The 16,439-nt window shown below is 38.7% G+C and overlaps 1 protein-coding gene across 4 annotated transcripts in view; it reads right to left on the reverse strand.

Moving 5' to 3' along the window:
* Positions 1–16,439, reverse strand: part of CRAMP1 (cramped chromatin regulator homolog 1) — a 44,430-nt gene that overhangs the window by 9,834 nt on the left and 18,157 nt on the right. For all 4 annotated transcript variants that reach the window (XM_040574426.1, XM_040574427.1, XM_040574425.1 and 1 more), the window contains exons 6-15: positions 15,598–15,646; positions 12,008–12,093; positions 11,129–11,252; positions 9,934–10,015; positions 7,660–8,925; positions 6,011–6,188; positions 3,972–4,153; positions 3,078–3,152; positions 1,760–1,841; positions 892–996 (exon numbers count right to left, since the gene is read on the reverse strand). In XM_040574426.1, coding sequence (XP_040430360.1) covers positions 892–996; positions 1,760–1,841; positions 3,078–3,152; positions 3,972–4,153; positions 6,011–6,188; positions 7,660–8,925; positions 9,934–10,015; positions 11,129–11,252; positions 12,008–12,093; positions 15,598–15,646 — 2,229 coding nt within the window. The remainder of the gene's footprint in view (positions 1–891; positions 997–1,759; positions 1,842–3,077; positions 3,153–3,971; positions 4,154–6,010; positions 6,189–7,659; positions 8,926–9,933; positions 10,016–11,128; positions 11,253–12,007; positions 12,094–15,597; positions 15,647–16,439) is intronic.

A 16,439-nucleotide genomic window follows, 5' to 3' on the forward strand; every position in this document is an offset into this window, starting at 1 on the left:
AACTTTAAAAACAGTTTTTTTGTTTGTTTGTTTTTTATCTTGCCTTTATCAGCAGTTTAGCCTCAATATATAAACTTAGGTTGTTGCAGGGTCAACATCATGCAGATCTTTTAAAATCTCAAGATTTAAAACTTTTTAAAAGTTTTTTTTTCCTCAAGATTTTAAACTTTTTTAAAACTCAAGATACCTGAATCATAGAATGGTTTGGGTTGGAAGGGACCTCAAAGATCATCTAGTTCCAGTCCTCCTGCCATGGGCAGGGACACCTGCCATTAGATCAGGTTGCTCAAAGCCCCATCCAACCTGCCCTTAAACACTTCCCTGGATGCGGCATCCACAGCTTCTCTAGGCAGATGTCTTCTCATCACACAGAATTCTCTAAGCCTGCTGTAAGCCACCGAGGCAGTGATTGCTTTCACCTCACCAACCATTCTAATTATGGGACCCCCTTTTTTGTTGCAAGACAGTATTTGCTTGGGGTGCTCTGGCAATTTATTTTCTTGTAGAATTCATAATCCCATGTTAGTAGATATGCTGTTTATAACTTTCTTTGAAAAGGGGTCTTGACATGTTTGAAAGTGGCCTTACAGAACAAAAACAGAACAAACAACAACAACAAAAATCACACAAGTCCTCAGCTTCAGTTACAAATTCTAAATCCTTTCTTAGCAAGCAGCTCAGACACAGCAAAGGAACCCAGTATGGACTGTCCCACAACTGACTTCATCCTTTCTCCAGCCACAAAGCCAGCAAGTAAGATATCACTAACACGACCATTTTCTTTAACTTTAAAAGGCACTAACAGTTTTTACACAGGAAAAAGAAATGAACAATGTAACATCACACATATCACGAAAGACTAACTTTCATTCTTTTTAAGGAATGACTTACTGGACAGGTGGTTGGTAGCCTGTGTTGGAAGAACTTTGGGCACAATAGGACGAGAAACAGCAGCTTTTGTCAGTGAGGACTGGATTGGCCGAAATGAACCTCTCCCTGTGGTGAAGAATTAAATACCTCTCAAGCAAATGAAATCTACCATCTTTAAAGCAGAGCACAACACAGTTCAGTGGAAGCAAAATAAACACATTCCAAGCAGCGTTGAACTTCCATGAACGCAAATAGTGGAGACAATTAAACAAGACTTAAATAGTAATGCAAGCTAACCAGTGCCTTATCACAAAAACGCAACAGTAAACTGCGTTAGTTGAAGCTGCTTTCATTATTTTACATGAGGATAACTTTTAAGCTCTAGTGTTGATTTTGAGAGATTCAAGCCAAGATGAGACATTATCTTGAGACATTGTTCTCAAGAGTAGTGTAACAGCAGGAAAGGACAAATGGGCAGTATATTGCTTATACTGTATGAAATTTAAACAGTATCCCAAGTACTAGGAAAGGTTTATTACAAAATCTAAACAAATTATTACATCCTGTAGAAAAAAAAATTCTTATCTTAGTAATTTATTCCAAACTGTCTCCTTGTACAGACCTCCTCACTCTTCCCCATTTTCAGTGATGGGACATGGAAGAAAAATAATTCTATTGTAACCATGACTTGCTTAACAGTGATCCAGGACAACGATTCTGTCATCTTGTAGGAAGTGACTCAATCATTTGATAAATGACTTTGTGGTTTTGAAAGGATATTTTCCTCTTATTATATAACTTATAAGTTATTCCTTTATGCAGCATAAAGAGACACTTTCAAGTCCACCTCATGACAGCATGAAAGTAACAGAAGATATGTGGAACTCACCTGTAATAGAAGAGTTGGACAGGATAGAAAAGGAACAGACATGTTGGGATGGATTTCCAGATGGCCTGGGGAGCAGAGTTCTCTATGTGACAGGAAAAACAATAAATCAAAACATATTCAAGCAGAGACCAGAGGGTAAAGCTGATCTTCTAAGGCATAAAAGTTCATGATACCTTCCAGAATAAGGAGCAGAGTATTTATACGGGGTGACTATCATCCAACAGACATGGCAGTAAAGTCTGTGCAATCTTGAAAACGAAGCTAGAGATAGGAATCTAGGAATCATGTTTCCTCTGTAAACTACCATAAAAGAGAATTTCCACATGGATAATTCTCAGACAAATGTGAATTAAAACTGAATTCCTTTCTGATTATTCTTGCAACAATTTTCTCTCAGTAATAATCTCTAAAGAAATTATAGAAGTGATCTTAAGGACTAGACTATGTACAAACTCATCTGCTGATCAGAGTTAAACAGGCAGTTGTATGTATTCCTGAGGCTTAAAAACAAATGGAATTGCACAGACCAGAGTCTTTCACTACCAGAAATAACCTCTATGTAATTTCTAGGTCTCCTACTCTTATACAGCGCAGAAGAGACCAAAGTGCATATCGACGCTTGGTAACTTCCTCTGTGCCAAACAGGTTTCCATTATTCTCTTTCTAAACTATGTTCTCCACCTGCCACAAGTCCCTAGAACAAGTCTGTGGTTTCACAGTGCCAAAAATCTTTTTGCTAGGATTATAAAAGCAGACTAAGTGGGCTTAATGCTTGCCAAACTCTTAAGATCCATGACAATAGGCTAATTCTCCCATAGATCTCCTTGAAAATTACATTTTTTCCCCTGTAAATCAGCGTTCTTTCAAGAAGATTTTGTTTTATTTCACTGCAGTATTTATACCCATCCCAGTTTCACAGTCATTACTGAGTAGAAAGGTGGAAAAAACATCTAAAGGGAGATCTTGTTGCAGTAGCACTGACAGCTCTAACAATGACAGATCAGGAACATGAACATGCAGCTTGTGCCAGCAGGCCCAAACAGCAGTACCTGCTTTCAGATAAGGCTCTTTTTTATTCTTTCCCAAACTACCTCACACACTAGACTATTACTGTTGATATTCCTCATACAGAGAATATAGTATGGCTCATTACAACATAGACTTAAAAGCTGTTTCCTTCAGATATTTAGCTTTACTTTTCCAATGCATGTATGAGGGAAGTTCAGGTTTCTATTTCAGTTTAGCTCAAATCATTTTAACCTTACTGTTATCTGTTCAGGAACAAAACAGGCATTTTGCACTTCCAAATTATTCTGACCTGTACTACTAACGGCTTCCGCAAGTGTCTGTTCCGTAACTTCCTTGGCTTTGGCAAGAAGAAGTCTGACTGCATCTGGAGAAGAACAGGAAATCCATTAGGAAGTATCTTAAGCAGGCAGATGCAGAATAAATTATATCCTCAAACCCGTTTTCAATAAAACTGTAACTATTAATTAATATACTGATTTGTTTCAAACTGTGTAATATTTTTCTTTAAACTACCTTTAAGTTAAATACATCTCACTTGATTTTGATGTATAACACTAACATACGTATAATTTAACTGAAAGCTCCTCAAACACACAGTCCAGTAAAAGAAAAGCCTCATGGAATATGAAAACCCCATTTTCTTAACCCAAAAGTTAACACTTCAGATTCATATCCCAGAACTTCTGCTAGAGTAGTAACATTTTCCACTAGGAATGTATTATTTTTCTTGTTTTATGGGGACAGAACTTTTTCCCCCAAAAAAGCCATTTCACTACTTAACTACTGTAGCCTGACATGAAGCTGTTACTGAGATTGTATGTATAAAAATAAGTATTTCAATCAAATAGAGCAATGAGGTTGTATTAAAATCAGTTGCACAAGAAGAAGGGTATCAGTTTTGCCAAGCCTGGCAAATATATTTTACTGGAGCAAATTAGAGAGTGAAGCAGTTTCACCAGGTTGTGTGATGGCATTCAGGTCTGAAGAGGTGATGACACTTCAAAGCATAATCATGTAATCAAAATCTGACTAAGCTCAGCTGATACAGTTATGCTTAAGCATCACCAGAAGCACTGCTTCATAAGGAAGCACATGTTTTCTGATGAAACAAAAAACCTCTAATCCTACTGCAAGCCAGCGCAGGCACAGTATGCTACTTTTTTCATTTACCGATCTCACTTACACTGATTGTGTCTAAGTGCTGCCGGAAGGTCAGCTCTGCTTCTTTACTAGGCAAGAAGAGTTTCCCATGGCGGCTGTTGGGCGGTAGAGTTGTAGGAACCGCGAAGAGTCCACCATCAGCGTCAGTGTTTCCAGAACTTGAAGGATTAGCCACCAAGAGAGGTCTAGGGAGGTTTCTCAAACCTAGAAGATTTCAGCAGCAATTTAAATTAAGTGAAAACAAGAAGAAAGCAGCTATTTACTAACTGAAGGATCAGATGGAGAGCTGAGACTTAGGTATTCTGGTTCTGCCACTGTTTGCGACCTCAAACAAATCATGGAACTCTCAACACTTCAGTTTTCCCACCTGTAAACTGGCAATATTTACAGGCTTCACAAGGACAGTGCAAACATTCACTTGCTTTGAAATCTTTGGATGAAGGGGCTTAAATGCAACTTTACACTACTAAAGGAAATAGAATCTAAGCACACAATTTTGAACCCCAATATCAGCTTTGTTAACCAGCTTATCTGTTCAGTTTGTAGAAACGCTTGAAGGTCCTTCTGCTCTGTAAACTATTTATCTACCTGATCCACTCCTTTTGTAGGGTGAGATAATACAAAAATAGATTCATTCTACAATAAGTATTTTTTATTTAGACCTCTCCTCCATCCCCCACCCTTAATGTGGTAATTCAAAGTGCAACCTCAGTAAAATGATTCTGATGACAGAGAAGTGAAAAAGCAGGGATCATTTACCAAAAATACTTTTCAAAAGACGGAGTGGTCTTAGAAATACATGTGTCACATTAAATAACGATACCTGGCCTGAGTAAAACTTCTTTTACATTTAACTTCAAAACAAACAAAACCACACCGTATTATTTCAGTGCTGTGCAGGCATCCAGTTAGAATGAAAAACACTATTGCTGATATGTCATTATGAGATAACTATGAAGTGTACCTCTCTTCCACAGACGTGCCTGCTTTAGTTACAATACTGGGCTTCATTACAACAGACAAAAATGACTATTTTCACACTCAGTATTACACCCATGCTTGCCATGGAGATAACAGTGAGGAGGCAACAGTCATCCAACTCACCCAGAAGCGGAAGAGGCAAAGTGGGCAATGATTCTCAGCAATGCCTGCTTCCTCCCTGGGCAGGAAAACAACACAGCACAAGCTTGGGCCATCCTAACACAGAGATGGTTATACACAATGCTATTCCACAAGAGTTTTGAAGAACAAACTTCACTTACTTAATAAATAAACAGGAGGTGTTATTATCCTCCTGTTTAAAAAGCAGAATTGCCACCTGCCATTCTACACTGCTTGTTTTTTTCCACAGGATAGTTAAAATTACAGCATGCCAAAGGATCTAAAAAGCAACTAAATGCAGAGTAACAAATACATTTGTCTCTCCTGCCTGACTAGGAGTTAGTTCATACGCAAGCTATTTTCTTAAAAGTCTGCAATGGGATGAACTAAAGTTATGTAATGATATCTTATAGGTAAGTATCACAGATTATGTTCCATCACAGTTGTTGTTCCACTCTTTTCTAAATCTCTTTGTATGACTCTTTTTAACACTTGTTGTTTTTTCTCTCCTGCTAGCTTTGTGCCTTTTAGCTTGTAAAGCTAACAGTTTGTCAATGCTTTCAGTTCTTCTGTAGAAGACAATCTGTTTTCTTTATCTTCTACTGAGAAGGCCAAATCAACTTATCTTTATTTAAAAAAAAAAAAAAAAGACAAAAAATGAAAATGCAGGTTGTACCTAGACAGACTTGGGACCTAAGACTGTGAGGGAATGTAAGACTGAGTTGTGAGAGATTTTCTGGATTGTAAACGGTATTATTGACACGTATTGCTTTCCAAGATTCAAAGAAATACTGAATTTAGACAACCCTAAAGCAAATTAACATGTACCAGTGTTCTTAAGCAATTAAGTTCATAACAGTAGAATCCTCATTCTCCCAGTGTTACGTTATTGGAATGCATTCATCACGTATGAGGCATTAATGGTCTGATCTCTTGAAATATATTTTTACGAGCATTCACCTGAGGAGCTGGAAGCAGCACCAGGAGAAAAAGTCTTGTTGTTGCGAAGGGCAGACTGATTCCGTGTGCAGCCTGGACTTCTGGTGCTGATGGCAATCACCTTCCCTGGAGGAGTCAGTGACTGCTCCTCTTGAGTAGGCTTTATCGGTGATGTGGCAACAGAGCTCATCTCAGGGGTCTAAAAATGTGAGTACATTAAATTAATATTGTGTATTGTTACAACACAAATGCGGTTAAACTCATTCTACTTAGGAAACATTAACGGTGTTTTAGTACGTCAAATAGTACTCTAACCAATACCTCTGTACGTCTGTGGTGGAAGGCTGAAATTCCTCCAGTGAGCATTTAGCAGTGTTAAATACCATTGGTTCAATACCATTAATTTATGTTACAACCACATTAACACCCAACAAGCTTCTTACATTGTGCTGCACCACCCCAGGGAAAAAAAAAAAAGACAGAGGTAAAGATGAAGATTTGTCACAGTAACAAAAGATTGGTTGCTTTTAATTTAGTAGAAATTGTCCTAAACTCTAATAAACCAGAGACCTCTTCTGGATGGAAATACACCTGGACAAAAATATTTTGCTGTTAATTCTAATTGAATAAAGACGAATAGCTTTTAAAGTTTTTCACATTCCCTTTCATATTTCATACTGTAACTCAAGAATTAAAACAGAAGCACATGGCAAGGTGCTTTACTGATTTTCCAGGCCTATCCAGTTATTTCATTGTTGTTTATATGGTTTTCTAGAAAATGCTCCCTTTTTAAAGAATCTATGTGCAACCACAGGCATAAAATTATCACCTAAGCTTGACTGCTATGCAATTTGCTACAGTTAGTTTTATGCTTGTAATATTCATTTAAAAGAATGAACCCCAGAACAGCTGACCATTTTGGCTTTGTTACATATTATCTTGAGAAAATTGTAGGGATCAAGACAAGCAATCCTTTCTCTGTTGAAGTACCCTGTGGCAAAAATATGATGGTTTGTATCATTATTTGATGAAACAGAGGATTTAAGAGATGAAACTTTCAAAAAAGTCTACAGCACTTTCAGTTAGGCAGTAAATACCACCCTTTTCCCTCGAACGTGTGTGTCACTCATGACATTCACTGCCACGAGAAGTGTATCTCTTTTTCTGAAATACAGAGTATATAAAGTGATATTTGACAAATGAAGCAAAAGGTTACTTCTTTTTATTGGAATATATGTTATGATGTATATCTAAAGTAATGCCAATCTTTTTCAGGTGTATGACTCTGCTTTGATTAAGACAAAGTACGCTGAAGTGATAGGAAAACACTTGCAAATAAAAACTACCTCATATCATGGTTTTTGTTTGGAGTACTAACATGAGAGAGAAGAGAAAGCACCTACCGAAGTTCACGTCTGACCTTTTGAGCTCACTGTAATACTGCTGAGACTGTGACTCATGCCAAACAAGAAACTAAAAGGCATTTTAGAAAAGCAGGTGCAGCACACTGAGGAAAAGTCTACTCTGTAGCAATCTGTTTTGATTTTCTTTTTAAACATAGGAAACTCCTATTTTTTATTTACATTGATTTACTATGAAAACAACAGCAAGAGGAATTATTCCCCAGATCAAGTAAGAGTTTAGCATACGGAGCATAAAGAGCTACTTACTGGTTTGGGATTGACTTCAGTAGAGATGAGTTTTAAAAGGCAGTTTAGAAGTCTCTGCTTGTGAAAGGTGGTACATGCAGGAACAGCACTTGATTCAGATGTTTGCTCCCTAGCATCCTGGGTTTCTGGCTCCAAGACAGCCAACCAGTCATATTCCAGCTGCAACTTGTTCGGTTTGCCCATCATGAGGTAGACTTCAGCCAGCGTAAGGCTCTCGGAAGTTCGTAGACTCCATCCTTCTTCTCTAACTTGTTGAGAGAGCCGGCTTGGGTCATCCTTGAGAGACTTTGTATTAGATTGTCCCTGAGGTGGAGGTGGAAACGAGGAGCTCAGCTTCTCTTGAGAATCCTCCGTTACTGCATCTGTTATCTCCTTGGTACAAGCATCAAGCTGCTGACCCTGGCTGTGGCTAGCCTGAGCTTCGTATCTGGCTGGGCCACTGCTGGGTGAAGCCACACCACCTCTCAGTAGCTGTGAACAGGACTCAGATGTCTCTGTGCTCCTCCCACTTGGAAAAGCCACAGGAGAAGTATCACCAGCTGCTGGAGCAGAGTCTTTCCCATGCGGTTTGTCTGTGCAAGAACATTTCTCTGGGACAATCAGGTCCTGACAGGACTTCATGTACCGTGGGAATGGATCGAGCAGAGAGAGCTCCTCGACATCAGGGATCTTACTGCAAGCACAAGCTGTGCTGCACGATGCTGGTACAGTTGCTTGGTCACCAGCCAAGGCCTCCCTGCCTTCCACACAGAAGGCCACTGAGCTCAGCTTCTCATGGTTCCCTCCTGGATCTTGAAGTCCAGAAAGTGGTTTGTTGAGAGAGTTAGTGATGCCAAGATTTGAGGCTGTTCCTTCTGCCAGACCAGACTCTGGGGAGCCATCTTCAGTGCCTGCAGGAACCTCAGCTGTGGGATGAGAGGTTCTGCTTGATTCTGTAGTGCTCTCTGCCCTTCCAACGCTCTTACCTTCTGTTCCCCGCGTGTATTTTAGTTGTCCCCTAGCTGTTCCCTGACCACTCTGTATACCTAGGATTTGTGCAGGGGGCAGTAAGTGAGAGTCTTTTGTGTTCTGTTTGCATTTGCCAGTTTCCTGCCAATGCACTGTGCAGAAAGCCTTGGAGTGAACCACTCTGGCTACCCCAGGCAGTGGAGTGAGTGTACAATTCTCTCCTGGAAAGAGATGGAGCATCACTTTCTCCTCTGAGAAGCTACCTCTTGATTCTGAGTCTCTGGAGTCTTGAAGCTGCCGTTCCTCTAGTGTTTTACGCTAAAAAAGATGCGTTAAAGACTACAACCACCATCTGTCCCCTCATAACAAGTATTTGACAGCCTGTTTTGCAAGTAAGTTAGTAGCTGATCAAGGGTATGTTCTCTATTCAGCATAGATATAAAGGCTCTGATCAGAAATTAGTCTTTCTGTGTTGATAAGGACTATATTGAAAACACAAGCACAAACTAAACCTACAGTCCAGAAGAAAATTTACTAGTCTCTGCTTCAAATGGCATTGCAATAGGAAAAAAAAAGTCATTGCATAGTAAAACAGTCTCCCCTTTCTGCGCATCAGCCTTCATTTTACATATTTTGGCATCTTTCAAACTTCAAGTGCTATGTGAAACTTCTTCCAGGCTCACAAATTAAAAAAAGAAGCCTGAATTAGAGGACTAAGAACAGGATAGAGCATACCAGTCAACAGGAAAATAAATGGCTGTTATCTCACAGCTATTCTCATGTCTGCTTCTACTCCTTGGACCAAAGTTCAGAGGTAGGGATATCTCTGTAACGAGTTCTGTGGCTCAGACAGCATATAAAAACTTAACAGGCAGCAGCAGCTACCTAAAGAAGAAGCTTAAATGTTCATTTGTTGAAACTGCATACAGCAAGTGGAAAGATCCATCCCCAATTTCTTTGCTGAAATTGCAAATCGACAGTTATTATCCAGGCTTCTACAATGCAGCCACCCATCTGTGCTGAAACAGACCGCGCCCACTTTTTAAGGTAATGAAATAAAAGCAGGGAGCTTCATTTATTACTAACTAGTTTTTCAGAGGACCCCAGCAGAGAAGAGCTGAGGTAAAAGTGAAATCCTGCAAGATTTTCCACAAAAGACTCCTTCACATTAGTGATGCTGAGATGCTGACCTCTGTTATTATTAAAGCACGAACTGGTAAATTTGTTAGGTAGACTCACATTTCTGATGTAAAGATGAACTTAGAATGGGAATGAAATTGCTTCCAGGACAGAGCACAGAACAGAGACGCAACAAGAAAAGGATACAATGCGTACTTCATGGAGAGCCCACTTCTGCTTCAGGAACTCAATGAGGCTGGAGACCTTCCGATGCAACTCCACAATCATCCTGTATGCAAGATAAAAGCAGTGGAACGGATAAAAATGTCAGCAGAAATTCAAATCAGATCCTCCCCAGTGCTAGAATGGGAATTAAGGGAAGAAACTGGTATTCTGTAACATGGCACAGGGAGCACAGCTACCACTCCCAAATTGTAAGAAAAAAAAACAACACAACAAAAAAACACTGGCAAAAAAAATGGCAACATTAAAATGTAACTCACAACTGTGAAAGATCTGAAAGCCGATCATATAAATCTGACGGCTGTGACTCAAGATACTAGTTTCTCCAGATGCAAGAAAAAGATGGGAAAAGATGGCAAGATTTCGCTAACCTGCAGTAGTGCAAGCAAGGCATAAAGCCATCAAACGAAATATACAAAAAGGAGGACAAAATACATTTACTTTTTTGCTCTGAAAGCATTTGGCAAAGTAAACATTACACTGCAAACCTTCATTCTCTTCTCTGCATGGTATTTGGTCACTATACTGAAATGTTCCATTTGAAAGAGAAATCAGCATCACAGAGGCCTGGTTGTTTTCTGCCCTGAGTTTTGGACCAGCCACAAGTACTAAAGGGAAAAATCATTGATGACACTGGAACAACAGCACCAACTACATTTTGCAGGGGGAAGTTAAATATCTTCCTTCTTGCTACCACTCTGTTGCATTTGACATATTTAGACTCCTTGCCTAAAAGGAGAGAAGGCACCTCCAACCACTGTTTTACTTCCCTTCCCTGGGCCTCTGTCTCGTGGTATGTTCAATACAAACTTCAGTAGCGCTAATGCTGCGTATCTCCGTTCTACTTCCACTCTGACACCTGGGTGCAAATGGCACAAAGTATATTCATTTCCAACTCTAGTATCTCCTATCATTACTCAAATCAAAAGGTATAAAGAATAATGGTAAACTAAATATCAAGTTCGACATCTCACTATCTACACAAATCATGTGCTCTGGTTGTACAAAGGCTTCAGACTAAGTACATTTAGGCAAACTGCATCATCAACTATGTACTGCCTAAATCTCACAGAGAATCCTGAAGGGAGAGCAAGATGCTAGAGCACTGTCCCTGTATTTCACTGTTCTATACTGAGCACTAAAATCAGCTCTTCATTACCTAAGTCGTGGATTCTGGGCGAGACTCTGCACTCGAGCCCATGCATGATTATTTCGTGGCTGCAACTCTACAGGAACCTTGAGAGGAAGACGTACTGGCTTCTGGTCCTCTTCATCACTAATGCCTGAAGGGAGGTAAAGCACAAAGGTCAAAGCAAGGAAAATTCAGGCAGAATGCTATATGCTCAATTACATGGAGGACAAAAAAAAAAAAACAATCACAGGTATCAGCACCATCTACAGATGACTTAGGCAACTCAGCTGCAGCAATGGAGGGAACTTGCTTCCTTAGATTAACTCCTGTTGCAATTTGTTGTTGTTTTTTTTCCTCCCTCAGCCATTGCAGTAGTACTAGAGCCCCCAGCTGAGCAAGAACTGTCAAAATCAGGTCGCTGGAAACTCCGAACAAGTACAACAGTAAAATATTTCAGATCTTTAAACTGCACTGATACTACTTATTGAGGGGCGGAGAAAAAGAGAAGTCACACAGCTGAACTGGAGAAGGTTAAAAAAAAATTTAAATGCTCAGTGCTGAACAACATACTGCTCTTTATTTACTGCCACAGGAGGAAGACTAATTTTGGAATATAGTGAATGGAAACCTGGCAAAGCAGTAGTGATCTTGTCTGGTGTAGCTGCTTCCTCTGTAATTTCACTAGCATTATACACTAAGACTTAAAGAGCTCGGTGGATCTGAAAGTTAGTGGGATTATACAAACTAACGGGATTATGTAAAACAATAGGGACGTATTTGTGCCCAATACAAATGCAAAATAGCACAAATTCCCCTGCCAGTGATGCACACATCAAAACAGGCTTACTCTCATATTCTTCCAGCCATCTGTTAAAACTCTTTCAAGTTTCAGCATCTTTTACTTACCATCTGGATCACAGAGTTTCTTCAAAGCCCTGCACATTGGAGCTTTGATACGAAGGTTTCTGCCTTTGTAACGAACAGTTGTAGCCCTGGATATATTGAAAGAGAAGTATTTACAGGCACCATTAACAAAAGTTTGGGAATATGTATCTATCAGTGACACACAGTCAAATACAATCATCTCCATAGAAATGAACAAATACATTTAAGGATTTATAGTGCAGATTCACAAGGGCATTCAATCTTTTTTTTATCACCTTACTTTTCTCCATAGAAATACTCCTCTTGTAACCCTCCTCTGCCAGACTTCCACAGAACACTGTGTCCTGGTATGCGTGCTAAGGGAGGGATTGTTATTATATACAGCAGACCAGAATTACGTTACTTTGGTTGGAGAATACCCTCAGATACAGCTTCTTCATAAACGACAACTGGTTTTGCTTTAGTCTCCTCTTTACATTCCTAACATTATAACATACTTACATTCCATTCATTATAAAAAAACAAAAACAAAACAAACAAAACAGAAAAACAGTTTGAAGTTTTTAAAGGGTCTTCCAGTGGCATGGTGCTTTAACAGATGCTTATCTATAGTATTTCTTTAATTGTTTCTTTTTTTTTAAACACTCATCCACAAATCCCACAAGTTTACAAAGATATCCAAAATATAAATATTTTGTCTACTTTTTTTTTTTAATCAAATGTAAGAAATGTTGCAAAAACTAAGCTAAATAAAAATTTTTCACTCCTCGAAGTGAAACAGAAACCTTTACTCTAAATCTATTGAAATGGGTTCCTGAGCAGTTCTTACACACTGCCCCAAAGCTTTGTTTCTTGTTACATATTCTAATCACACAACCCAGATACATATCATTACTGTCATAAAAAACTAGTAACAAAGACTGGTCAGATTCTCCATAGTTTCTAACCAAGTTTTTTTTCACAGTTGCCCAACTTAGTGTTTTTGAAAACTTCTTTAAGCAACTTGTGTGGGCCAGTGTTGTCCTGAGCATGCTGAACTACTCAGATCAGTTACAAAAGCTGACAGAACAATTCTTACATTCCCCTTGGACTTACAAATATCTAAACTTTGATCTATTTTCTGAAATATCGCTGATTCATGCAGCTACAACCAAACTAAAGGCTATCCACTAGCCTGATCTTACAAACTGTTGAAGTTTTGAAGACACAGAAGCACAGCATTGAATAGCCTTAGCTTCATTAACCAAAAAAGGACATTTCACACAAAGATTCTGCCATTATATTAAATAACCAGTTGATTAAATTTTCAAGCGCTCTTTACTACCTGTGACTGTGGTTATAAGCTTAACTAGGAATATTTTCAACATGGTTTTGCTATAAGCATCTCAGTCATTTGCTTATCATACACCACACAATTATTACAGAAAGCCAGAGTTGATGTGTAACACAAGAAATATAAACACTGAATTAAAGTCAGTAATTCCAGGGTCTAGACTCATCCTGCAAACAAACTGCCAGATAGATCCTCACAGTTTTAGCTTCTCTTGATCTTTCTTACCAATCAAATTACGCTGATGTTTACCTGCTTCGGGAGGTTATCGCATGTTCACATTCCCTACTTAATCTCTAAACAACCACTTCCATAGTGACAAACTGTACAAACTGCATTGTACTTGGAGGGAAGGAGTATCAGACTTGAAAAAAAAAAATGCTAGGAACTGAAAAAAAAAAAAAAAGAAAAAAAGAACTGCTTACAAATAGACAGAGTGGTCACAGAATTCAAATGCCACCGAGCAAGATGGAAGGAAGAAGTTTTATATAATGGGTTACATGCAATTTGTTTGCTTGAGGAGAAACAGGGCTGCCCTGCACATGTAGGGAATTAACCCAGATAGCGCAGGCATGCCGGTGCTAATGAGGATGAAAATGTGAGCATGTTTCCTTGCACAGTTTATTCCGGTACGAACAACAAAGTTTCCCAACAACTAGGGTAAGAGATGCAGGAGAATAAAGGAAGCAAAGATGCGTCTTCCACGTTGTGGAGAAAAAGCCTATGCAAGAGCAAGTGTTTCTGAACTGCCCAAGAATGTTAGAATTTATAAACACTACATTTTGGATAGAAGATGACTAGTATTTATATTTTCAACTGGAAGGACTCTGACTTTCAAAATGGTTTGTTACAAGACTGGATTTTATAGAACACTTAGACTGCATAAAAATTATTAGCCCTCATTAGCAATTTGAGTAACTAAGGCCTTAAAAATGTCAAGTGCTAGATGAATACTATAGCTTGCTAAAAGTCTCCTTTACTATGGTTTAGTCTATTTGGATGACACAGTACTAGAAAAGCTCCCCAGTACAACAAAGAGGGACCAAAATGACTGCCTATATCCTGAACTCTACGTGTACAACAAGTTAACTTCTTAGGGAAAGAAGGCTCGGCCTAGGCCATTTTAATGGATAATTCCAATTTAAGCAATTTGTTTAAAATATTATTTCATTATATGAAAAAATTTACTGGTAAGATTTTCTTAATTGTACAAAGCCCAAACTAAATGAAAATTTCTGTTCTAATTTCAAACTTTGTAATTAACAAAAGAATGAACAAGTGATTTCAAAAACAATGACATTCAAGACCTGCAACACAACAGCACACTGTACAGAGTGCAGCTCTCGGGAGAACGAAGGCTAATAACTGTAAGGCACTCACTTGGGAACTCAATTTGTGAGCAATGAAGGTGCAACACCAAGTAGCCATTTTACGTAAGGTAAAGTCAAAAAGTCAGCAGCTCTCTCCTATGGTTTACAGTAAAGTTTACTCCATTAATAATTTCCTACAATAATGTATCCTAGAAGGACAAATGCCAATAATAAAAAGGGATATGTAATAGACAAAACGATGCTGTTTTCAAATCTCTTCTGAAGACATGTTTAGGACAAACCAATGTCTGCTGAGCAGCTACAATTTGGAAGAAATTAAGTTTAATGATCACACTCCGGAATGACAGCTGTTGAAAGATATTTCACTGTAGAATCCACAGACTATAAAAGCAAGACTACTTTAAAAAAAAAAAGTCCAAATATCAGATAGTTCCCTCATTTTGTCTAGTATGGCAACTTCTAACCAGTTCTGTATTCTAAAACTATATTGTCATCAAAAAGGAACCCCCACTGCCCGTAATTCATTCTTGAAGTGAAAGAGACTACTCATCCTCAAATAAAGTAGATGCAGAAGTGCCTAGAGGGCTGTGGCCTACAGCACACTGGAAGTGCTGTTGCATGTCTGAAAGTCAGGATTCAGGAGCACTGTTGGCAAAACTTTTGGAGATGAACTATATTCCCTATACTTAATCAAGGTATTTGTAATGCCATAACTTCTGTAAAGAATTATCTTTTAATGAATTTCTTAAAACTCACCTATCCTTTCTTACTAATTAATGGCTTCATGGAAAAAGGGAGAGAAAAAAAACATACAAAAACTAAGAATATCAAATGTCAAACTCCAGCTCCAAAAAAGTAAAAATAGTACCCTAGACTCTGGATGATGAATTCAACAATTAAGCTGATGAACAATCCAGTTTTATGAGTTTCAGGAATAACTTATTACTTACCCAGCCTGAATGAGCTCATTGAGTTTAGCTGCATTTTTGTCATCCATACCTTTACACGAAAAGGGATAAAATAGTAAATTAGAATTTGAAGTGATATAGTCATGACCGTTATTACTCTATTTTCATAATATACAAGCTTTACACAGTCCTTGCCTTGCCATGAAAATTACATTTTACTCAAGGATTAAGTGACCGTCGTTTAGGTGCTACAGACATAGATTCATAGAATGGCTATGGTTGGAAGGGACCTCAAAGACCATCCAGTTCCAATCCCCTTCCGTGGGCAGGGATGCCACCCACGAGATCAGGTTGCTCAGGGCCTCATCTAACTTGCTCTTGAACGCCTCCAGGGATGGGGCATCCACAACTTCTCTGGGCAACCTGTTTCAGCGTTTCACCCAGGTTGCTGTGCGTTACTCTGACACTGAAGTGTTAAAAGAAAAGCTTCCTCATCTGCCTGCTCAATCTCTGTTGCTAAGGCACCACAGCATAATGAAAGAGCACTGAGCCTTCACAGCTCTGGATGCAATAAAAAGAAAGTAAATAAAAATAATAAAATGCACGTATAACCTACACCTTTCTTCTATGCACTATACTTAACATTTTAAAATAACTTTATTTCTATTCTCTGTGTTATGCCCAAACCTATTTACTGAACAATTAACCTCCCTCTGGCAATACTGAAATCATTCCTGACATGCTTTTAATTCTCCGTAGCTCTACGTAAGGCATCCCTATTTCTGGGAAAACAGTACTAGGTGAAAACCACAAAAAAAGGAGAAAGAAACTACTTTCACCAGCTGTAGAAAAGACCTCTCATAAGCTAGGTGTAGAGGCTTGCC

The sequence above is a fragment of the Cygnus olor genome, chromosome 15 (assembly GCF_009769625.2).
Source record: "Cygnus olor isolate bCygOlo1 chromosome 15, bCygOlo1.pri.v2, whole genome shotgun sequence".
In the NCBI taxonomy this organism is placed as follows: domain Eukaryota; kingdom Metazoa; phylum Chordata; class Aves; order Anseriformes; family Anatidae; genus Cygnus; species Cygnus olor.